The sequence below is a fragment of the Hippichthys cyanospilos genome, chromosome 17 (genome assembly GCF_059441005.1).
Source record: "Hippichthys cyanospilos isolate Australia breed blue-spotted pipefish chromosome 17, RoL_Hcya_1.0, whole genome shotgun sequence".
Lineage (NCBI taxonomy): Eukaryota > Metazoa > Chordata > Actinopteri > Syngnathiformes > Syngnathidae > Hippichthys > Hippichthys cyanospilos.
The window spans coordinates 4282380-4308322 of record NC_142385.1 but is presented as its reverse complement, the minus strand read 5'-3'; the positions used below and the strand labels follow the sequence as shown (position 1 = coordinate 4308322).

The 25943-nt window shown below is 38.6% G+C and overlaps 1 protein-coding gene across 1 annotated transcript in view; it reads right to left on the bottom strand.

The window, feature by feature from the left end:
* Positions 1-25943, bottom strand: part of ryr2a (ryanodine receptor 2a (cardiac)) — a 158803-nt gene that overhangs the window by 84694 nt on the left and 48166 nt on the right. The window contains exons 28-45 of the mRNA XM_088438734.1: positions 23240-23414; positions 19704-19912; positions 19294-19461; positions 19072-19211; positions 18490-18601; positions 17562-17722; positions 16023-16179; positions 14921-15007; positions 12455-12586; positions 12277-12371; positions 12009-12184; positions 10315-10961; positions 9795-9995; positions 8268-8373; positions 4811-4954; positions 2066-2193; positions 1011-1156; positions 461-575 (exon numbers count right to left, since the gene is read on the bottom strand). Coding sequence (XP_088294860.1) covers positions 461-575; positions 1011-1156; positions 2066-2193; positions 4811-4954; positions 8268-8373; positions 9795-9995; positions 10315-10961; positions 12009-12184; positions 12277-12371; positions 12455-12586; positions 14921-15007; positions 16023-16179; positions 17562-17722; positions 18490-18601; positions 19072-19211; positions 19294-19461; positions 19704-19912; positions 23240-23414 — 3099 coding nt within the window. The remainder of the gene's footprint in view (positions 1-460; positions 576-1010; positions 1157-2065; positions 2194-4810; positions 4955-8267; positions 8374-9794; positions 9996-10314; positions 10962-12008; positions 12185-12276; positions 12372-12454; positions 12587-14920; positions 15008-16022; positions 16180-17561; positions 17723-18489; positions 18602-19071; positions 19212-19293; positions 19462-19703; positions 19913-23239; positions 23415-25943) is intronic.

The following is a 25943-nucleotide window of genomic DNA, read 5'->3' as shown; positions in this document are numbered from 1 at the left end:
TTAATTATTGTGAAAAATCATTAACATGAGTGGTGTCTTCACATAAACTGGTAGCCCTTCGTATTACTCAGTACCAAAGAAGTAGCTCTGTTTCAAAAAGGTTGGTGACCCCTGGTATGAATCCTAGTAAAACAGAATAAATCTCATTTTTTAAAATTCTATACTTCATTTGCTTTTGTTCATATCCATAAGTTATATACAGTATTTGTTGCGGGTTAAGTGTATTACAAATTTCCCACATTGTGAGCGTTCAGTGAGCGCAGTGCCAGTGTAAGATTGAATGTGCTCAATGTAGTTCTTTTTCCTTTTCCTTGCGAGGCAGTTCAAGTTCATTTTGCCATAAATACTTGATAAAAAAAAAAAAATTAAGATTTGTGATTTGGTGTATTGTATTTGAATCCATCCATCGATTTCCTATAGCCACTTATCCTCATCCAGTATTTTAGACAGAAGTCCATACCTTAGAAACTCCTCCACTGAGAACGTTCACCATGACCTCCATGACAGTCTCATGCATTCCCAGAGCTCTCATCAAGTTAGGATGCTGATAGAACACTTTATTGTTCATGATATCACTGCAAAGGAAAATACATGTTATAACCTGGCTGTTACCTGATCTTTTTATCCAACAATGATGAATGACCAAAAGTGACGAATGGCGAAAAGTAATTCAATTCACCGAATTCACACCTAAGGACAATTTAGACTGTCCAATACACCTGCCATGCATGTTTTGAAGGATGAATGTGGGAGGAAGTGTCCAGGGCTAACCCACGCGGGCTCGAGGAGAACATGCAAACTCCACACAGGAAGGCCGGGGCCAGCTGGAATTGAACTCAGGTCCCTTAACTGTGAGGCAAACATGTTAACCACTCATCCACCCAGGATGACAAACCTCATTAGTTTATTAGGCTAATAACACTACATCAATTTGAAGTTGCCAATGGGAAAAAGTTTATTTTCTGAATACGAATGTGATATTAGTAGCAGGAGGAGGAATATTTTCTCACCCCAAACCTCTTATCATCAGCTTCTCCTCCTCTCTTCCCATTCGTACGCTCAGCAGCGATCTTATCTGACCAAGAGCAGCAAGCAGGTTGATGGTGTCCTCAATGGATACAGAGTTTATTGTATAAGTCTTAGGGAGAGCCTGAACCTAAAGAGAAAACATACCCACACTTAATCATTGTTAACGACGATTATATGTTTATGTCAATATTAGTATCAAGGAGACCATTTCATTTTTCTTAACCATTTGTCCTCACGAGGGTTGTGTGCATGCTGGAGCTTATCCCAGCAGTTGTTGGGCTGTGGGCGGGGTATGTCCTGAACTGGTATCCAGACAACCGCAGGGCACATAGAGACAAATAACCATTCACACTCACAGACACAACTCAGGGCAATTGAGTGTACAAGATACTGACTATGCAAGTTTTTGGGACTAATGGAGAAAACCGGAGGACCCGTGCAAAACCCACGCAGGTAAGGAGATAACATGCAAACAGCGCATAGGAATGCCTGGGACCTCTGCACTTGTGAGGTGGGACGTGCAAACCAGTCTGCAACTGTGCCGCCCATCAAGTTATCTTTAAATATTTTTAGCTGACACTGTGTTCTAAATTACAATGCATGTCGTATTAATGTTAAAGTTAAAATGACTTTAATACAAATCACATACTTTAATATGTCAAAATTGAATATACGACCAATCGTGTTTCAAAGCATGATGACCATTATGTAACCAACTGCTCTGCAAAGCAATTCTTGGATCCTGAAATAAGTATAACGGATGAATGAAATTGTTGATGTTTTGGGTGATAAAAAATAACAACAAAAACAAAACCTAGCAATAAAAACAAGTATTCTTGCATAGCTGTTGCATTACAATTTTGCTCACTGTCTTTTGAGTGGTTTTACCCCGCAAAAATACTGTTGTTGTGGTGTTTTGTTTAGTTTTTAAGGAAATCCGGGTTAGTATAGAAACTAATAATTGTTGATCATTGAAAAGAAAAATCACACAAATTGCAAGGACTATTTGAGAAAATAAACAAATGCGATACACAACCTGTCCCCCGATGCCATCATACTGTCGGTGCAACAGGACAAACATGGCTCTGACCAGCTCTGGATCCTCAATAATCGATTCCTGAGCCCAACGAACCATCGTCTCCGAAATCAACTGCTGTAAAGTACCTGAAGAGATGAAAAAATACATTAATTCTCACAAGCAGATGACAGACAAAACTTTGACCGGTTCACCAAATTTGATGGAATTAACTTGTTTAACTCATTCAGACTGGTTGTTACATCTGCCTCACAGTTCAGAGGTCATGGGTTTAAATCCAGCTTGCAATGGCTTTCCTTGAAGTTTGCATGTTCTCTCCATGCTTGCGTTGGGCAGTCCGGTCTTATTCAGCATTCCAAAAACATGCATGATAGTAGGGTGGGAATCTTTGTCTGTTTTGGGTCTCCATTTTGATTTAGAATTGATTTTTGATTCAGAACAATTTTCAAATCAGAATGAGTCGATTCATGCTAAAATGATTTCTGCTTCATTTTAAAGCAAAGCAAAGCAAAAAAACTTGTGTAACTGCAAGCATATGGGGAGCATTATCTGTCACAATGGTAATATTATTTAGTACAGTAAATTCATTCTTTTACATATAAGTGAGTAATATGCGTTTGATTATTAATTTGAAGTTTGAACGGTTTGCATTTTGTTTTATTTTCTGTACATGCTGAAATTTTGAGTTATGTTGATTACAGACCATTTGCTTTCTATTCCGTACACCCACCCATTCATTATCGGCCGCTCAGTTCACAGGGGCAGCTGCATTGGCAGGGAAGCCAAGTCTCGGCTTCCCTGCTAATGGAGCTGCTCTCGCTAGCTACTTGGTCAACCTCCTCCAGCCGAGGGACATGGTCCCTCCAGTGTGTCCCGGGTCGTCCCAGGAGCCTCCTCCCGGTGGGACATGCCCAAGACATCTCACCAGGGAGGCGTTTAGGAAGCATCCTAACCAAATGCCAAAGCCATCTCAGATGTTTTCTTCTCAATGTGGAGAAGCAGCAGCTCAATTCTGAGGCCCTCCCGTATGACCAAGCTTCTCACCTTATCTTTAAGGGAGAGCTCGGACACCCTGCTTAGGAAACCTATTTTGGCCATTTGTATCCGGGTTCTCGTGACCATAGATGAAGGTAGAAACATAGATCAAACGGGAAATAGAGAGGTTTGCCTTTAGGCTTTGCTCCTTCATCGATTTATTCTGGCTTCACTCGTGAACAAGACCCTGAGAATTAAGTTTAATTGGGGCAGGAACTCATCTTCAACCCGGAGAGAGCATGTCACTCTTTATGTTGCCATTATTAATGACAAATTATTTTTTCACTGAAAGCACTGTCAACAGTGCGAGTTTCATGCCGGGATCTCTGTATGGAGTAATTTAAGCCAAAAAATGAACTTCACTGTTTGCTTCGGGAAGAGTATGTTATCTCAGTAGCATCAATTATGACTGGCAGGTATTAGGTTTTAATTTTGCCGATATTTTTATCTCATTGGCTTTCTGACAGCATGACGTATTTTGGAGTAGCACTCAAGGATTTACCCTATGAAAGAATATAAAAATTACATTTCGCATGAAATCTGCAAGTCGTGCATTTTCCAGACCTATTGGTCCATTTGGTTGCCATTCATAGAGGCATTTTTGAAAACAGAGATAATGTGTAAAGCTTCTCAAAAAATAATGTAAAAACGTTTTTAAGAAATCAATGTTTCCAAGTATAACGGGCTTAATGAGTGGCAACGCTAGCGGCCTCACTTCTCCCAATGGTGTGTTCATTCATTCATTCATTCTGAGCCTCGTGGCTGCCAATTTACATTGCCACTCTTACTGACAACTTTAAGTTGTCCAACATTGTTATAAGTACATTTATAACACCAGGGTCATTGTAACAAGTAATGAGAGCGTCCAAAAAGAATGGACTTCGCTGTTTGTGTCAAACATTCAGATTCTAGTATTTGTGAGTGTAAGATGGCCTCCACAGGCTTCACTTCTTGCTCTGCTGCACAAGCAGCATTGTTAGTCATTCATAAACTGTCACAGTCTAATTACATGAACCACTATGAAAAAGAAATTGGAAATTTCATCCTACAGGAATTTGCCGCTGCAGAAAAGGTATGCCTTTGTGTGCGTGTATTTTTTGGGAGGTAGAATTGTAAGCCTCTCACTTTATTATGCAAAAAAGGTTTCATGCTAAAAAGCAATCAGTAAATTGGAGCAAAGCTGAAACTGTTTTCCTTCTTTTTAAGCACTGTGCCCTTTTTTGGGATACTTTGCACAACAAAAGGGCACATTTGAACAATGCTGAGTTCCTGAGTGGAGTGCGTGTTTGGAGCATATTTAATCCAGTCTTGGTTTTTATAAAATAGATGTCCCCCGCAAAAATGTGAGCTATATTTTATACATGTTTTTTCTTCTCCTTCATTCTGGGTTTATTGACTCTATCAAGTTTTTTAAACTATTTGAACTGTGTGAAATTACAGATTTGTCAGAGAACACCCTGATTTTAAGGTTTAAAAATATCCAATTAAGGGGTGAACGGTTGCGAGTGTTAGTGGAGTTAGCAAATGTGTCTCTTTGTCATGCTTGTCAAGGTTCGTTCCAGGTCCCAAACGTTTGCAAAGATTCTACAGACATTCACAAAACATTCATCAACATTTTTAAAAACCAAATAGGTGAGTTGTCCACGCTTCACTTTTTTTGCTTTCATATTTATGGTACTCGTTAGGTACTCCTTAATATTTGAGACTTACTGGGTCTTTTATCAGTTTTTTCTTTTGGTGGGTTGACAATCTTGTTCTTCAGGTAAGACACTTTTTCCACCAGTGACATCAGACGAACGCAAATGGTGTAGTTACTGTCTCCATCTGAAGTGCTGTCTTCACTTAACGCTATACCTGAGGAAACAGATTTACTGCAGTTACAGTACCGGCAAGGAGGGTACAGACTTGTAGATTTATGTACTTTACAACTCCACAATGATATTTGGAGTATTTTGACAACTAGTCACTACGAGGATGCAGTGCCACTTTCAACATCATTTGTGTTATGAATAAATAGAGTTGGTCACCCTTATTAATGTTTTATACATCAATATTACAGTCACGCTTTATTTGACAAATATGAAAAGGGCATGTGAATGTAGAGCACGTTATTGCTAATGCAAACACTGGATTTAAGGGAGGTGTCCCGGACGCCTGTCGGCTGTTCTGCTCCCAAAGAAGTCCAAGAGTTTCCTTCCCGTCTAACCAAAAGTGTTTGGAACAGCTCACACACAACACACTACTGAATTGGTAGTAGCACTTGCGCAAGATCAAAACTAAACATGACAGACAGAACTTTAGCAATTTATTAATTCTTCTAATTACAAAGCACTGCCATCTTGACAGTGATGTTTGTTTTAAAACCAAACCTAACAGCACGGTAAGAACATGTTGCAAAAATGCAAAGAAATGTTCTTTGTGTCACAAATAAACATCGAATGAATAGTTTCGAGCAAATTTATCTCTTCATGGTTTAACAGATGCTCATCGAGAGACTTTCTGTACGACTTTGGCAGAAGGAAAATGTCAAGTGCGTATTTGTGGTCACACATCACTGGTGCAACCTTGCTACGAGCCTTTCAAAAACAACGGTTCAAATATACAGTGGATCCTCGTGCAGCATCCCTGGCTTATGTTTTTTTTTCAGGTTGCGATGTGGAATACTGAGTTTTTATCGTCCCGTCTTTATGGTATTTTTCCGGTTTTGCGACAAAAACAACTGTCATAACCCCACAACAACACACAATTGTTATAGTCTGCCTGTACAGACCAAAATTCTATTCAATAAGTCTAATCACCACCAAACGCAAGTAGGTATCCAACCAGCATAGAAGCCTCTTTCTATCTGCTAGTCATCGCCAGATTGCCTTCACGCTAAGGTTTCCTATGTCCCTTTCTGTTATGCCAGCCCGGATCCATCCTTCCCAGAAAGTGCCTTTGCGATCAAAGAGACAAACAGCGACAGAGCACAGCAGGTTGAATGGTTGATGTGCTGTATGTTCCAAAGCTGTCTAGGAGTTTAATTTCAGTGGGGGCTGCTACCAAGAAAGGGAATACAGGTCCATTAAAAAAAAATATTGCTACATATGTCGAAGAATGGCACTTTAGCAGGCATGTCCAAACCCAGTACTGGAGGGCCGCCTACCCGGCATGTTTTGGAGGTTTCTGTCCTTCTACCACACCTGATTCAAATGATCAGCTCGTCAGCAAGCTCAGCGGAAGCCTGACAACAAACCTGATCATTTGAAGCAGCTGCTTTGGATGACGGAAACATCATAAACATGCAGGATAGGTGGCCCTCGAGGACTGAGTTTGGACATGCCTGCTAAGGTATGGGAACTCAAATAACTAAGCTGAATTTTGAAGGAAGTAAAACTGTATGTCACAGTGCATTAGTGGCTGCCGATCTGTGGCACCTTGGTCACACGACTAAGCCTAAGGAACTCAAAGAGCTGGTGAACGGCGTGAACTCCTCTGCAAGTCTCAACTGAGTGCATGAACGAGCTCAAAGTGGCTCACAAGGAGCGATATAAGAGATGTGAGAGCTGTCCTATATCTTGGGCATCTCTGTGGTTAAAATTACAAAGAAGAACTGGGTCATTCTTCATCAGAAGCATTACATTGAAGCCCTGCTTCCAAAAACATGGAATGGATAATGCAAATCGTGTGGCAACTCCTGCTGATGCCAACGTCAAGTTGAAGAACAGCGTTGTATTTACGGTGGTCTGCTATACGGGGCAATGGACACACGACCAGGCATAGCTCAAGCAATGAATGCTTTGTCAAAGTAAAATTCTAATCCAGATGCTGCACACTTGACTGCTGTTATGATGTTTCTTAGATACTTGAAAGGGACATTGAATTTTGCTCTCAAGTATGAAAAATCAGACTGGAGCACTGATTGGATTCTCAGATGCCCATTGGGTTGGAGTTCAGGATGACGTTCAACGACCGTTCAACGATGGGCAACCTCTTTCTGCTGAATAGAGGGGGCAGTGAGCAGATTCAGAAAGAAGCAAGTAACAGTTGCACTTTCAAAAGTAGAAGCGGAGTACATTGCACTCAGTCAAGCAGCTCAAGAAGAAATCTGGTTAAAAAGATTGCTGAGTGATCTAGGAGTGGAAGCTATGTCCACCGTGATCCTGGAAGACAAACAAGGAGCCATTGCAATCACAAAGAATCCTGTTAACCACACCAGGTTACATAGACATTCACTACCACTACATCTGTGAATGTGTGCAGAATGGACAAATTGAACTGCAATATTGTCCAACAAATGACATAAAAGTGGATATCTTTATCAAACCAATGCCGAGACAGAGGTTTAACTCCTTCAGTGCCAAACGTTCTCGGGCAAGGAAACCTCTAGATTGCCATGTATGTTTATCATTTTCACTCATCAAGGTCGACAGAATATTGTGCACTATATCTATGTAAATATGGGTGGTATCATATGAAATATTGATTTCCATTCCTTACTTAGAATGACACTATGTAATACATGTATTGTATGTATGAAAACAATGCCATCTAATGGTCAAATTTATTACCACAGTGTTAAATTAATTTAATATTAGATAAACACTTGTCAAGGGTCTCAGCTACCCTCCATTAAAAGTTTTTTTTTTTTTTAATGAGAATTGTATTATTTATTATTTTTATTACTATTTTAAAAGACCATTAAAATAATTAAATACCTCAGGGGAGAGATTGGACTTTCCCCTATTAAGTAGAGTGCTTATTTGTGCTTGACAGGTGTACGCTGAATGCTGCCTGATCAATGCAAATCAAAAAATATTGTGAAACAGTTCCAACGCTGTAAACAAACCAATGTGAAAGAAATGTTTTTGTTGTTGTTTGACATTATTGGTGGAAAAAGAGCATGGCTATTTAATATTATTTAACTTACTTTAATGGTATTGAAAAACTAAGTGCAAGTGTTGTAATTCTATTTCAATGTAATGCAGTAGTTTTCAATAGTTTGTCCAACAGATGGCACTGTTTCATTACGGTTTCATTTTATATGCGCTCTGCCTTAATTAAAAGAAGAAAAGAATAACTTATGTTCCTGTTGTATAATCTCTGGCAGTGTTTGTGCATGCAAGTCAATAAAACTGTCAAATAACATTCTTCATAGATCAGTTTTGATTATTATGAAATAGTTCACCACAGTGTTTCATGAGGTCCTCATGGAAGTTGAACAGCTGTTCTTGGATATACTTGGGACAGGGGCACTCATCTATCTCTTTCTTGAAATTCAAGAGCATGTTGATCTGCAAAGAATAAATTTACAAGCTCAATACAGTTGTACTTGCATGTACAACTAACAGTGTAGCTTAACTAGGACAAATAAAATAAAATCTAGTCTAAAAGCATGCACATTTTATTACGTCTAAAAGCATGCACATTTTAAAAATGTGCATCTCCAGATTTGTTATGCCACACAATGACCCTTCAATGATATATACCAGGGATAACTATGCCCTGCGGGCCGAATGCAGCCCATTGGTCTTTTTAATCCGGCCCGCCTATGATGGCACAGAATTAAGGTTTGGTTTGAATGATTTTATTCATTTCCTTTCGACTTGCGAGAGAGAGCACAAATGACCCATCTTCAAAAATCGTTCTTCTACTGGTCAGAGCAGAAAACATCTGCAGCAACGTCAAAGAAAAGTGAGCGTCGGGTATTTAAGAAAGAATAGACACATAAATAGAGGATGATGACAATAGAATCGAAGCAGGGGATCATAAAAAAATACGAAGGAGGCGCACGCATAGTTAACCTTGCTAGTGAGTATGGCCGTAACCGCTCGGCAATCTTCTAAGGGCAAGACTTTCCTTGCCAGGGGACGGACCTCGGTCAACAAAAAAATGGAGAGGCTTCTTCTATTATGGATTAAAGCGAAGGAAATCGCCGGTGATATGTTCTCGTTTGAGAAAAGTTCTCATTTAAGAAAATAAATAAATAAATTCTGCGGGTTTGTCTCTGCTCCCCTCCACCTCCACCCAGCTCAAAGTCACGTCGCTCAAAGGTAAATGTCATTTTTCCTTTGTATATTTATGTTATTTAATTTAACTGTACAGTAGAATTTGTTACTAATTTTTAATATGTGTATAAAGTCATGATGTTTTTACCTAAGGTTTTTGCAGGCGTTGCACGCATTCACTAACACAGGTTTGGATTGCCCGTCATACGAGCAATTCGAGTTACGAGCATAGCCGCTGAACGGATTAAGTTCGTAACACGGAGGCCCACTGTATATATATATATATATATATATATATATATATATATATATATATATATATATATATATATATTGTATATTATATAAAAACTCATTGTTAGCACACCTATCGGCACGTACACACACGCACACACACGCACACAAACACACCACAGACTTAAAAGATTTCCTTATATGATATTATTGTGAAACTTGTAACCACCTTCTTTGTAATCTTTGTAATAAAATGAAAAGGAGAGCACCAGATCAATGGAAGACCTTTGTGCTCTCTCCCACTTTTGCAAAAGATCATTTTTGTCTCAGAGTCTTATTATTGATAACTCTGACAAAGAGAATGTGTCAAGGTAAGACTATTCAGGAGATCTACACATCTCTGCCATGGATCTTTACGCTACATAAGTTATGTGATGCTTATAATACATTGTCTATGTTTTTCCAATGCTTACCTGTTCCTGAGGTGGAGAGCGGAACTCTTTGGTCTTCTTCGCGGTAAGAGCAGCAGACATATTCAGCGCTAGCATCACTTCATTGTAGCGAAATCTCTGGTTTTCTTGGAGACAGGCTATGAACTCATCAGAGAAGGCTACTACTGCTTCAATACGATGTCGCACCTGGCAGTCACATAGATACTGAAGAACATGGCACATCTATGGCACAGAAAATGTGCATGACATGTATTAGTATTTTATGTGTGCAACCACTTCTCCTGGCATTGCCTATAGAAATGTTTGTTTCTCCACAGTGTCATTTTACCTTTCTTTTTATTTTCTATTTTTAGCTGCTTGGTTTGCCTTTAAATTGACCTTGCTAGGGCTTAGGAGTTACATGTAAGTTGTTTGAATTAAGTTGAAATTCTAAATTAGGAATGTTTGTCCCCAACATGCACAAATATACTGTTTATCTGTATGATATAAAGTATATATTATACTGATGGAGAACAATTAATTACAAATTAATGGATATTACCTGAAGTTTTACAGGCTCTGGTAGTTTCATATGCAACAATCCCTCCCTTGGTATGTTTTGCACTACATCCTCTTGTCCTTCCTCTGTCTCATTTTCCAACTTTCTATTCATTGCCTCCTGCCCCTCACATTTGTCGGAGAAGACAGATGGCTCAATCAGTCGCAGTATATTCTTCAAATATCCATTTTGGAAAACACCCATGGTGAGCATGGTGTAAAAAAGCTTTATGAGTGGCACAAAGAGGAATTCCGTGCTGCCCCCAATGGGATCTCTTACTTGCATGTTGCCCTCACACACAGCGTCTGTCAGCATCTCAACTGTTTTTTTTTGCAGTATGTCCAATGGGAGTTCAGGGCTGTACTGACAAGAATCTATTGCTCCAGAGCCATTGTTCAAATTAGTCTGTGATGATGATTCAGAACGACAGACAAAACTTGGGGATGAAAAGTGCATTCTTGGCCTCAGAGATGTGCTGAGCCCAATGCCAGGCATCCCATGTTTTTTTTCCTCATTGGGAAAAAGAGTTATACTTTTGGTTTCACCAGTCATAGGAACAATGTACTCATTGTTCATCGTGAGATGAGCAGTTGCATAGTTGCTCAGATGGATGTCAATCAAAAGATCATAGTAGCCCACACGAAGCAACCCTGCAAAAAAGTTACACAGAAACATATGACTTATTACTTTGGTATTACTACTATTATATATTACTTTGGTCTTAAAAGTTAAGACTTTTCACTTTGCCAACCAAGTACAGCACCCATTCATTTACTTTCTATAATTGCTTAGTTACGCCATGTTCATCAGTAGTATGGGGGCCAAGAGAGGGCCCATGTGAATTATTTATAGTCTCATTCTATTGTGCCATTTCTTTAACTGTTGGTCAATTTTACGCCACAACCTCGCCCTCGCCTAGGGCGCCAGTCTTTCCAGTGACTGCTTGACAATGAACAGACAGTTTGTTGGGTTGGGTACCAAGAATTAGGATTCATATTACATTGCCTGCTGTCAAGACATCACTGCACTATATAGCACAATATGTTTTCTGTAATTTATATTGTTTCTGTGTTCGGTACATGCAGCATCCACTTTAACCTGTGGGCCTGGAAGGGGGCTCCTCCCACCTGTGGTCCCTTCTGGAGGTTTCTGATTTTCCCCAAATTGGGGTTTTTGAGTTTTTCCTTCCCCTTCTGGGAGCTTTGACAGGGGATGCTGTTGTGTACCTTACATTGAAAAGATGTCTCTGTATGACCTCTTTTCATTCTGTGAAGCCCTTTGAGACTTCGGTGATTTAGGGCTATATAAATAAAATTTGATTGATTTGATTGATTGATTGATTGATATTAAACCAGGACTATCATTCTGCTATTCCAGGAATTGTACTGTTTTTTTCTAGAATCCTTAGGAAAAACAATCAAATCAAATCAACGCAATTGTCTCCATTCAAACGACCCCCCTACTCCACAGCCCCCAGAAGTAGCCTTTGTATATGCTAGGCATGGGCCATTGCGTGTTGGCACAGTGGCTGATGTGGGCCACGTCTAGCAATGATGTCACAGTTTAAAATTATAGCATTACACATGGGTCACTTGTGGTTTTGATTTGTGGCCCATATCTGTAAAATTGTGGTTTAGCTCATGTTGTGCTATCTTTAGGCCCAAAACGTCCACTTAATTGACTAACATGAAATTCACCTGGCATATATTTATTCTCAATAGCATGCAGAAGCTGTGCTTCATCCACATGGGAGCAAAGGGCGTGAGCAACCCGACTGTTTCCCAATGCACAGATTGCAGAATACAATCTGAGGGTATGGTAGTGAAACTTTAATAAATCTCTCCGCTCCGTCAACTCCAGAACATCCAGTGATCTGAAAGAAACACAAAGACCAAATGAGCAATGAAAGCACAGGAAGTTGTATCAAAGTACTGATACGGAAAAAAGGGAGGGGATTCATTCAACCTGTTCTCTTCAGGTATGTACAGAGACAAAAACTGCAATGGTTCATCACATTGGACCAGCCAGCCATGTCGGTCATTCATTCGGGATACTGAAACCTGTTGAAATAATTGTTACTATGCGCATGCACAAATGAAGCACGGCATACAATATAAACATACAAAGTCATAAAAACCATTACCTTGGGATAGTGATTGGGAACACGACTCCATAATACAGGTGTGAGAAACTGGACATGCAGCCGGGGAGGACACTGCGGTACTGAATTCTTCCTCTCACTTATAAATAAACCAGCTGACAAAGGCATCGTATCCTAACATAAAACAAATATTATTTAAATGTATCTTAGACAACAAATTCTTTAGAGTTTTCATATTTAACCTTTATCTTGTGCAAATTAAAAAAAAAAAACTACAGCTTATATTTCCATCCATCCATCGATCCGCCCATCCAGGACTGTTGCAAGAGCAGATGAAGCATACGCATGAGAATGTCTTCCTTGGCATGTCTGTTTTTTAAATTGTATCCATTATTAGTGCTGAAATATTGCAAATCCATTATTGCTAAAAGGTTTTTTGTAGTATTTAAATATTTGATAGCTTCCTACCATAATGTATTCCCTCTTACAGATTGATGTGTAGTGATTTACTGTATCCTTTCAAGTTTCCAGTGGCAGTGTATCATGTTTTTTTTTTCTCCAAACATTTAAGTTGCCTGTCATGTTGCAGTTAAACCTTGTGTACATTGTTAACCACTTTAGTCAATTTTCACAAACTTCTTCGTGAAATCATAGATACATCATTGAAAGGAAAAAAAAAAACACTAGGGCGCAGCAATGTGATGCAGACAATTAAAACAGACAATGGTCAAAATGGCACTATACTGTCCTCAATAATATATTATAGCTGTAAGTTCAGTGTTGACCTTGCTTATGGACATGAATTAACCACTTGGGTCCCATAAAACACCATTACATTATTCATTGTTCTTAGATGCATTGTAATATTGCCTTATCTGTCATTTTTATGCTACTCTTTTGAGCAACGGTCAAGATAGGTTGACAATTTGATGACTTATGTTCTTGCACTAAGAGCGCCGTTCCAGTTCCTTCTTATTCACCCTTAATGGGTGAGGGTCTCCGATGTCAAAAGTCAGTAAATTATTTTTTTCAACTCCACTTGAAGCAAAGCCATCCCCATTGTCTTTACTAATCACTTTGAGGACTAATTTCATCCCCTTACAAAGCTGCATCTTGGCTTGGAGATTCCCCGGCCTGAGCTTCTATTTCTATTTTCCGCTCAGTAATGTATCACAGGCAATATTCTTTTTTCCTGGTTTTGTCGCCCACTCATTATGGAGCTGGCTGTTGTTGAAGTGATAGTTGTTTTAAAAGAACGTTTGAATGATTTCAAAATGTGTGCCTAATGCCTGGAGCTCAGTCACTACACTGCCAATTTGTCTTGTGCACAAAGCTGGGAAGCCCCTGGGACACACATTTAACACTGGAAAGGCCAAAAAGGTGTCATTTGGCACTTCTACCTATGAAGACCACCGGAGTGCCGATCGGCACCAAGGATAATAGCTCGCATCCTAAATCACCTGTGAAAGGCTGACTTTATTATGTAATTTGAACAGAAGAAAAGTTACACACAAACGTTATGTTGCTGGGGGAGCATCACTAATGCAAAGGACGTCATTACCTAGAGAAATTGCGTGGGGTTTCTGAGATGTTTTTTTTTTTTTTTGAGTGGGGATGGAAGAGCTTGCACAGACCCATCTTTTGAAAACTTTATTCAAGATAAGCACACAAAGCACAACACAAAACAGCACACCCAAACAATGCTAGTGATGATGATGTATGAGGTGGTTCCATTTTTGGGGGGAGGATTTTGCCTGCTTTGGACAATTCCTCCTCACAGATGATGCTGTTGTAAAAAGGTAAGTGGGAGCCAATGAATACATTATGTTGTGCTGTTGCAATAGTAGTATCTTCAAAATGACACAAGCTGTGCCAGAAACTCCATTGTGTTTTGCAGCACCTACCATGGTTTATATTGCCTAGTTTGCTCTCATTGCACTGTTGGTTTTAAGTAGTTATATGTTTTTGTCTAAGTTTCAGTTAGTACATAATCTTTATTAGCTTTGTGAGCTAAATATGAAGCTTAAGCATTCCTGTTTGTGATAGACATGGTTTTGTGTTGCTTGCAAGTTCTTTCCGGGAACTGGGTACTAATCGTCCCGCAATTAAGAAACATGCATTTTAACTATAAATCCCCATGAATGGTTGTTAGTTTATAATTGCAGTCCGGGGTCATTTCAAAGTAATCTAGATAATGGATAGATAGCTGTCCATCATAACATAAACATCTCTCAAAAACCCATGCCAAAAATGTAACCATTTTTATGCAAAAACATCATTATGGACAAAACCTCTGCTAAAAAGATTCTGGCAGTGAATTTACTTCAAATGATAAATAAATAAATAGGCCAAACCAATTTTATATATATATATATATTTTTGCCTCTTTTAAATTAAATAAATGGAGCCTGGCCTAAAATCTTTAATAATCCCTCCTAAGAATCTCCAATGGTGTGCAAGAGCATGCTTATTATTGCTTGGAGCATTCTTACTATTTATCCATCTTACCTTTATTTGTCCCAGTTCAAACTGGAAGACATTGGGGCTTGTAGCCTTGGCAAATACGGCTGGGAAGAGTTTAGTACTGGGCTCCACCTGAGATAGAACATTTTGATTAATCCCAAGAAAGTTTACGTTTCAATAAATTCATGTCATGTTATAATGTTGTGTGTGCACACGTGTGTGTCTGTGTTGATGTGCGAAATACCAACAGCATGCAAATGAGTAAAAGCAAATACTGTATATTTCCTTACAGAGCAAGATCGTTATATCAGGGCTCTGCACTAATTTGTTCACAACGTCAATTTGTAGCACCGCAGAGGTTTAGCCACATAATTTCTCAAGGAAGAAAGCATGACCAGATTTGCTGACGTATAGTGGTGTCAATTTTCTTACCATAATTTCATAAAACATAGAGATTGACAGTGACCCAGTTTAAATTTGCTAAATATTTGACTGTAAGAAGAACTGTATGCAGCAAGCAGCGGCTCGAAAATCAATTATTTGGAATTATTGGAATATCAACTATTTCATATAACTTTTAAAAAAGACATTGAAAGAAAATTGTTTTGCTTTAATGGAGACATTTCTTTGTTCAACGGGCCAGCACTCATTGTGTGTTGGTGCCCCAATGCAGTGTGTCGCGACAAAGTATATGTGAGAACATTGCGGTGAACATGAAAAAAAATAATTAAAGCTCGGATAAATGATAAAAATAAAATACTGTAATTCCCTTACTTGTGTACAGGACGCACCCTTAATTTGGGGGTCAAAATCTGGTATTTTCTACATTACTGTGTATAAGATGCACCAACACTTTGGTAACAATGTAAAACCTACAGCAAAACAGAATCAATCTCATCTTCCTAAACTCATCAAAGTTTCTTGTGTTCATATCCATGTTATAATTATTCGTTGCAGGTAAAGTGTGTTTCAGATTTCCCAAATTGTCCCACCATTTAATGTGAATGCACTGTTTATCCTTCTCCTCACGACGCAGCTCGTGTTCATTTTGCCATAAATACCCAAAGTTGTGCAGCGTCCATGTTCCAACAAGTTTATGATTGTGTGTACAGTATATGCCAAACACTGTACCTTTTGGGTTACAAACCTGATAGTATGTGGGGAGGTCCTTGCCATTGGCAGTAAAGGACAGCAGTCCATTTGCTGTGTCAAGCAAACATCCAATCTCCAAACCAGTGTTACTCCCTCCTTCTGGGCTGCTGATCGCGCCGGCCCACACCATATAGCAGTTACTCCGCTTCATACTGAAAGATGGTCATCATTGAGTATACATAGATATTTGCATTGAAATTATATACTCTTGTGGTCAGTGGTAAACTTAGGGTTGTATCACAATGATGTTGTATTTTACATGTTTTTATTTTACATTTTATTTTACATTTGACAAATATACATATTAAACTTTATGAATCTGTGCAAGAGTCATTGACTACAAATGTAGGGTTAGGGTTGAACAGGCCATTCTAAACAAATATCAGATCAAAATGTTTGAATTTGGATTTGAAGGTACTTGCACATCAATTAAAGGCACCCTGTTTTGACTGTGCAAGTACAACATCACTATTAATAAAAATACAAAATAATTAACATTACTATTAATCGTAAAACATTTCAAGTTTTTATTGACTAAATATCCAGCTCATTTTTGGATTAATCTCGTGGGAAGGTTTAAACCTATTTGCGGGCCAGAACCGACCCGTGGTCTGTATGTTAGACACCCCTGATTCAATGGCTATATCTGTCAACTGACACAGGATCATTGCTGTGCTCAAAATTATCTATGCAGAGCCAACGGACCACAAGTAGCATTATGATTCATGCAAGTACACGTGGAAAAAAATACAACATTAGTTAGCCATGTTCGCATTGTTTATGTGGAGTGAATACAGTAGCATCGAGTTACTATAGTAATGTGAATTCCCCCGACAGCTCATACAGCGAATTAATATGTTTGGCTTGACACAAAGTATAACATTAGCTAATTTAGCATGAATTTAAGACAGACTCATGTTGTCTAGCTAGCTAGGACTTCATTTACCTCCCTCATTCCTTCCTGCTGCGGACAAATAACTTCATGATATCATTGATCTCAGAGTTAAACTTTAAGTCAATTCAAAATTTTAAACTTACGGACTTCCTTTGTGATTCTCATCTCCTGCCGATCCCCTCCTCACGAAGAAAGACTATCAGCTACACATGAATAAATTACTATATTAACTAGTTAAGTGCACATTGCTTATGTGAAGTGAAAACAGTAGCAATGAATTACTATACTAAGTAGGATGTGGCATGTGCTCTCTGGAGTGAATTTGTTATTATTGGGGAAATTTTCACGGAAGCAGCATGGGATGTGCCCCAGTGAAATCTGTCAATGCAGATTGTTGTAAAGGAAGTCAGACAATGCTTCAAAATAAAATGTTTCTTTGAAAAGTGAAGCCTACACAACCACTGAAAAGGTTCTGAAGTTATCCTTTCCAGAATGTGTTGCACAGCAACACGAAACTTGAACAATAATGTAGTTGAAGGGTGAGCATAGATTAACTGGAAAAAGATGATTATTTTCCAATTTTGGCATATTCTTAAATTATTTTGTAGCAACGCCACACTTAAACATAATTTCACTCACCTCTCGTGAACCTTGCCTTTGTCATCTCCCAAAGTCACTGTTACAGTTTGGATCTTGTCCAACCCAAAGCCCAGTTCAAATTGATGAAAGTCAGAGGTGACCCAGCCCACCCACACGCCGCTGGGCTCTTGGCCAGGGAAGATCCTTACAGAATATGAGTACTATAATAAGAGATAATAGTAGAATTACCATTTTGTTTAGTTATGTTAATGAGTTTCCTTCAGACACATTTAAATATAGGGGTTATATTGAACAAGTGGCAGTTTGGTTGTTTTCTCCACCAAAATAAGAGGCAGGGCTACAATAAGTTTAAAACACTTCCATCCAAAAGGAGACTGGGGAGTCCAGTTATATTTTTTGTTTTGTTTTGTTTTGAGTTTTCAAAACTTTCAACTTTCAAAACTTTTGATTTTGACATGATGTGTCAAACTCAAAAGTTTTGTCTGTACAGCAAAACTCAAAAACAAAAAATATAGTCATGTTCCGTGTTTGAGTTTGCTTTGGTTTTTCTTTGAGTTCTTTTTTAGCATTGGTTTCTTTTCTTTTGGGTCAGTGTCTCGTTTAATTGTATCCACCTATACTTGACAACCCATTACCCTGTCAACCAATCAGCTCCCTGCACCATTTGTGTCTTGTTCAGTTGGTCATCATTGTCTTGTCAGTTTGGCTTGTGTTTAGTTTCCAGGCTCTTTTCAGTTCTTGTCCAACCATCGTCATTGTCTCCCACTTGATATGTCGATGTCACCTGTTCCTGTTACTTATTTTCCCGTTTTGCAATTACAATATTTTAAGTACAATATTTTGGACAAACTTCAATGACGTGGGGAGGGATGGGGACGGGGGGTGGGTGTTGACGGATTCAAACACAAAGAGAGAAAGCAAGAGGGAGTGAGAAACTGAGAGTGAGAAAAAAGTTATATGATCTTACGGTTGAAACTTGCATGAGAAATTCATATTTGTTCCTCTCGTCAACCATCACGTCCTCTGACAGACAGGTGGGGGAAGGATAGGACTTGTCTGCTTTATTCTTCAACAAAAACCTGAAAAAAAACAAAGAAATACATAAAACAAAATATCTATCTATCTATCTATCTATCTATCTATCTATCTATCTATCTATCTATCTATCTATCTATCTATCTATCTATCTATCTATCTATCTATCTATCTATCTATCTATCTATCTATCTATCTATCTATCTATCTATCTATCTATCTATCTATCTATCTATCTATAAAAATGCCTCAAACAATATTAATGTGGAATACCTAGGGGACTCTCATATTATTGTTGCAAAATGGAAAAGGCCTGTCTGGAGAGGGTTAAGACAAATATGACTGCAGTACACATATTTACTTGAATCTACTTTAAACCTTATACACTGTAGAGTAAGTGAGCAGTTAGCACTTTCTTTTGAAGTCTCGCGTGTGTGTACGTGTGTGTGTGTGTGTGTGTGTGTGCATGCCGTGTGCACATGTGTGATACACCATAGGTTGTCAACTTGTTTACCTTTGCTTTAGCTTGGAAGTTTTTTTGTGGTTATAATCTTTTTGATTGTTGAATTCACCTCTGTCCAAACCACTTGAAGCATTGTGGACATGAGCTGTTTTCACAAGGATCTCAAAGTCGTTTTCAAAGTCTTCCACCTCCTACATACAAGAACATTAAATATGTGATATTCTCCAGCAATGGATGACACATTTTGACAAAATTTGGCTTTGTAGATCTTACTGTCTGTAGACTCCCATTAGACGGAGGTCTGGAGAAGGACTCGGCACATTCAATGGGCATGCTCAGTCTGTAGAAAGTAATGTCAGCGTTGCTGTTTTGTGAACTAAATGACTTTTGTGTGACCTTTAGACGAGGAAAAGAGTCCACTGTCCCATCTGTTCTTGTCACCTTAAAGATAGAAGAATATTTAAAATATTTTAATTAAAAGTTCATTTGTTTGGACCCAACTGTCGTTTTGTTTTGTCATCTTGGCAGTGCATAAAAAGAAAGAAAAATCATGTTTTTCCTATAGTTGAGAACAGTCCCTTGTTTGCATTATAATTTTCAACAAAACAATCATTTGTCTCTTAAGCACCCTAAAAACCTTGGCCCTTTGAGAATGTTGTAATTTTGTGGTTGTGTCTAATTACCTCTATATGTTGGTGGTCAAGGGGTACAGGTATAAACTGAGGAAGCCTTTTACTGAGCCATATAGTGACATCACGGTTCATGTTGACAGCAAAGGGCTCAAAGCCTTCCTGCAGACCACATATGGTGAAGTATTTCAGGGTGCTGACATTTTTACCAAAGTTAATCCTCCCAGCCTGGCACACACCCAAACTGCACACAGGTATGAAACCTTAGGAAAGAAAAATATAATCAGTAGTTAGTATACATGCTATAATATCACAGTTATCCATTAGCGAGACTGGAGACAAAGTACAAAACCTGAGTACAAATTTATCTTTGCAAAGAGGATGGTGCCATTAGCTCAAAACACATTCCAAAGAGGGCTTCCCCACATGTGCCTTTTGTTTTGTTTTTTCTCAAGTAGGGTGAAGTTTACAAGCGTAGAGCCCAAGCAAGTGGTCATTGCATGGAAGAATAATGTGGGACTTTCACAATACCCTTGAGGTAGCCTCGTGTGTGTAAGCATATGTTTTACCTTCATGCCGTATGTGCATGTAAACCAGAATTTGCTGTCTGGATGTAATTGGATTGATTGTATTGCACATGTGCAAATAAGGAGATGCAGAAGTTTTAAAGAAATTGAGTACACCTGTCATGCATGTTTTTAGAATGTGGAAGGAAGCCAGAGTGCTTCTTTACTTTTATTGTTACCCATCACTGGTCAGGGGTTATGGTTTCAGCAAGTACCATAGGCCACACACTATACCAAACAGTGTTTTATGGGTGTAGGGTTTTCGATAGCAAAGGCATAAAAAGGAACTTTGCCAGAGAGTACCTGGACAATTCACAATACTTCTGGAAAAAATAGCTATGGACACTTTATTTACAGATGGTGCAGTGAAGCCTACAGGGAAAAGAACACCCTCCTAACAGTTAAGTATGGTGGAAGATCCACTATAATGCGGGGCTGCTTTGCTACAACTGGTAGTGGAGGCCTTGATCGTTTCACATGAATTTTGAAATCAGAGATTTATCGAGATTCTAGAATGATATGTCCTACCCAGTGAGAGAAAACTAGGTTTGAGTCGAAGATAATGTGTCCTCCAGTAAGACAAAGACCCAAATCACACATCAAAAAGCACGCAGGATCGGTGGAAAATGAAAAATTTACTGCTTTAAAATCCCAAGTTTTAAAGCAGTCCTGCTCTCAATACTATTGAAAATCTTGGGTATGAGCTGAAGTTTGCAAATGGAAAAAAGAAACTTGCAATCATTAGAGCACTTGAAAGTTGTGCCAAGAAAGAGCAGGTAAAAAAAAAATACCATCTGAGAAGTGTAGAAGGTTACAGATTGAAGATACGTTTAGATGTCATTAATGCCAAAGGGTGGCAACTAAATATTAAAGAGGGGTGCCATCATTGCTGCACAGACTGCGTTTTCTGTTATTTCTTTCAAATGAAAAATGAAGTATGTTGAAAAACAGTTTTCTTTCTAAAACTTCTTTCAAGTAGAAGACCCTAATAACATAAATGTGGTACATTTACATTTATTTTCAAAATAATTGGAGAGAATATGGAAGAATGAAAGAATGTTGAATAAAATAAAAGCATTTTTTATTTTGTCATGTGCACTTTAAATAATTCACAATTATCAAGGAATGTATGAACCGTATACATGTTAAACATAGCAGAACAATCACAGATACCAACATTTTCTTGGCCACCCCTGGCCCCCATCTGGCTTTGGCCCTGTTTCAGGGGGTAGTGGAAAACATTATATTGTATATTTTAGTTCCAAAAGTAGACCCATGATAAACTCTCTACTGTCACTTTTGCCATTAACTGAGCTTGCGGCACTATATCTACAGAGTGGCAACTTAGAGTAATCATCCTGACAACTCGTCAGCATTGATGTGTAAGTGTGGGTGTGCATGTGTAGCTATACTCTTTAAGTCTTGTCTGCGCTTGTGAGTATGAGTGACAGTGTGGTATAGATGTGACACTTTTTTTTTTTTAAATGAACTGGTTTGTGTGACATGTCCATGCCGCCGATTAATGTGCTTGGGGGATTAAAGCTGCCCATAAAATGTGCACCTTTCACTATCTCGGTTGTATTGCCTGAGATCTTGATTTTGTCCCAAAACAATAGATCGTGCAGCCCTATTTTCAACTCATAATTTGAATAATCATGAAATACAGTTCACTGTATGATGATCAGGTACAGTGGACCCCCGTGTTACAGCATCCCTGGCTTACGTTTTTTTCTCAATACTGAGTTTTTTCATCCCCTCTTGGTATTTTGGTATTTTTCCCGCTTTACGACAAAAACAATTGTCATGATCCTGGGGGGTTGGCTGTATTTGTGTTGTTGTTTTTTTCTCCATCTGCAGTCGTTTTTAGGTAATTGCACTTATTTTCTGTTCTGTTGCCTAACTGTCTCCATGCAACACGTCACTACAATGCCGATCTGCTATTGGTCAGCGTCTCCTCACGGAGAAGCTGGTGTACTATTGGTCGGCCTCACTTGTTTCAAAATGGCAGAATGGTAAAGCTTTGTTGTATCGCGAGTGGTTACAAAAGCGCATATATAGTGTATTTCAAATCTTTCAAACTTGAAAGAGTTAGCCATGGGTCCCAAGATTGCTAGTGATGTTAAAAAGAGAAGTAAGAAGATGATTTATATGGAAACGAAACTGGAGATAATCAAGAAATATGATTCTAGCCTAGCCTAGGCTACCCTTACTAGGGAATATGGGCATAACAAGCGCCACTCAAAGGTAAATAAATCCTTTCTGTATTTTTTATTTATAATGTTTTCTGATTGTACACATGTATATTATATATAAGTAGCATTTACTATTCTATTTTAGTACCAATTTTAAATATGGATGTACAATTTAGATGTTTTTACCTGGGGTTCTAAATGCATGAGCTATTTAAAATAGGTTTGGATTGCCCGACATACGGTGAAGTCGTCTTGCGAGCCCAACAGCAGAACGGATTAATCTCGTAACACAGGGGCCCACTGTATTAGTAGTTTTAAAAACATCCAGCCATTTTGTATAGCTGCTTAACCTCGCTTGGGTATCTGGCTTGTTGGAGCCTAGTCCAGCCATCTCTGAGCAGAAGGCGGAGGACATCCTGGACCGGTTGCCAGCCAATCGGAGGGCACACAGAGACAAAAACCATTCACACTCACAATCGCACTGAGGGGCATTTTTGGCATGTCCAATACAGCTACCATGCTACCATGTTTTTGGAATGTGGGAGGAGACTGGAGTGCATGAAAAGACCCATGCGGTCGCAGGGAGAACATGCAAAAATCACGCAATAAAAAAAAAAAGGTTGGAGCAAGCTGGGGTTGAAAACGGGAACTCTGAACTGTGAGGCAGAGGCCAGCAGTCCGCTGTACCAAAAACAGATTACTCAAATTAAATAATGGCTGGTTTGGTAACCCTGAAGGTGAGATGGTTTAGCACTTACCAGTGACACATTTGCAAATTTGTGAGATGCATTGTGAATGACACATGATGGTGGATATATGATCATATACGAACCTTCCTCAACATCAAAGTCTTTGAAAGCCAGTTCAGAGCCGGAGTCATCAAGGAGTAGTTCTCCATTAATCGTAAACATCATGGTGTGTTCATTCAGGTCTACCAGACATCCAACAACATCACCAGCCTGCCAGGCATGCCCAAAGTGCTCATTACCTTGATGCCAGCGTTGAACCTGGAAAACAATTAATCCAACAAAGCAGTTTTAAATGGAACTCCATCATATCTAATCTATTTTTCCGTTCACTTCACTTTGTACACTTGGAGGGACTAGCCCAGCAAAGTAGAAAGGTCGACCCTGGAACGATTTATGCACCCGTTTTTTTTTGTTTTTTTTTTGTATTTTGTAATTTAGTAAGTTAAACACATTAAGCATCAGTCAGGTGACCGACAAACACCCTTAATTTAAAAAGAAAAGAAAAAAACTTTGAGTGGAGAAGCAAAAATAACAGAAAATGGGCTTGCACACTGTAATTGAGATAATGGGCTTGCACACTATTACTGTATAACTCCAGAGGGGACTTTTTATAATTAACCAACCAATCAAATTAATGTTATATGGGATTCAAAACACATCTTTTCCCATTGAAAGTGGCTTAGATTTTATCCAAATAAATTTCAGATGTTCTCGCAGGTTTCTTGACATTTACTTGTTACATCATGCTTCCACAGTGTCAAGGATGGCATTCTTTTAAGGTTTTAGTCAGAAGTACGCATAACTTCTAAGATATTATTAAGCTTTTCTTAAAAAGCATAGAGATATATTTGACCCATCTCTTACTCATGTTACTGATCTCTCATGAATACGTGTGTTTTTCCATCAGCTCTTAAGTCAGCCATTATAACTGCACCATTTAAATCAGGTAACTGACAGGAAGTGTCAAATTACAGGCCCATCAGTATATTCCCCACCATCACCATATTGCTGGTGGTTGCAGAACAATTAGGCACATCCTGACAAAGAGAATTTATTACATCCCATGCAATTTGGCTTTTCTCCAAATCATTCTACTGAAACAGCCTGCTGTTACTTCCTTGAGTTCATCAGAGAGAGGCTTAGCTAGACCTGCTAAGTGTCTGCCCAGTGTCTGTGACAAGATAGAAATATCATTGTAGACAGACAACACTATTTCATTTACACATGGAAAAAAATGATATTGCTGCTTGATTATCTGAGGCTATTGACAGAGTAGCAGAATGGCTTGATTATTCCTGTGTTAAGTTGAACACAGATTAGACAGTCGCGTTGTATTTTAACAAGCAGTGTAAGAGATGTGTGTATCCTAATGCTTGCACTTTTATAGTAAGAATATATTTTTGGATTATGTATATAAAAGCAAAATAAATAGCACTTAGTAGCACTTTATATGTGCACACAAGATGCACTATACCCCACATTGTATAGGATTATTTCTTTAGACTGTATATATAAGGCATTAAAAAATCGCACTCTCTAAAAAGCATTTTCTATTGCACTCGGTCCTTTATGCCGTGCACTTTATATTAGGTATGTACTTTTTAGACTGTCTGCATATGATGTATACTGTATGTGACGGATGTTTTGTGTGCCACTGTTGTTTTGTCCTGGGTCCTCTGGTTTTATGTATGGACTACAGATGGAGGTTTGTGACTCGCTTAATTCTGATGCAGACATATTGTCGCTGTAACTGCAAAAAAAAAAATTAAAAAAAAGCTTCTGCTTGATAATTTCTGACAGAAATTGGGAAACTAACTTAGGATCAAGAAACTGACACACATTGAGGGATGAATTGCATTCAGACGTGCAATCAGCGATGCCGTGTCACATCTCCGCTTCCGGCAGGCAAGTATTGCTGTCCACTTATTGCCTCAACATAATGGATTTCCGCAGCTTTTATAAGCTTGCTTTGATACAACCAGCAAAACCAAAAACCCACTTGGGTGCAGTTTTTCTTGATAAACCATGTGTAGTATATGTTTCCTTATCAGTACAAGAAATACACTTCAGAGATACACTGACACACACTGCAGTCGTCATCAAGTGCAGAACATTTGCTCAGTACAGTTCCCCGCTTCCAGTCCAAAGTCAGCTGGGATATGCTCCAGCTCACCTGGGGCCTTAATGAGGATAAGTGAATGGGGCCTTTTACGTATATACAGATACTCACATTCACATCTAAGGGATTGAATATTAATACATGAAAACATTTGGGCATACATTAGTAGAGGTATAAGAGAGGGGGAGACCTGATTAAAATATTTATTTCCAGATACTTTAATTTTTATTGGATACATGTTTGAACCCAGCCACTTTTCATGTAATTCATTATTCAAACAATAAATAGCGCAAAATACCGCCACACTTTTAGATTTGGGAATAAGCTTTATCCACGAAATGAGGACACGAAATGAACAACTGTTATCACACCCAAAACAAACTACAAGGAAAAAAATCTGTAAGGAAAACCTAGAAAAGCATCGTAAAATAATGCAAAAGTTTGCTAATGGCAATGGGTCACAGGCTTGGTAAGTTGTTACCTGCAAAGAATTTCAGACTTATTCACAAAAATATTAATTCACCTCTAAAGTTTCCGAACAGTTTACTTTTTTCCCTAAATAATTATAATAACTTAACACAAAAGACTACTACTACAATTATTAGTGATGATAATAATGATAATAAAAATGCCAAAAACAGAAGGTTCGCAGTCTGTTGGTCCATCAC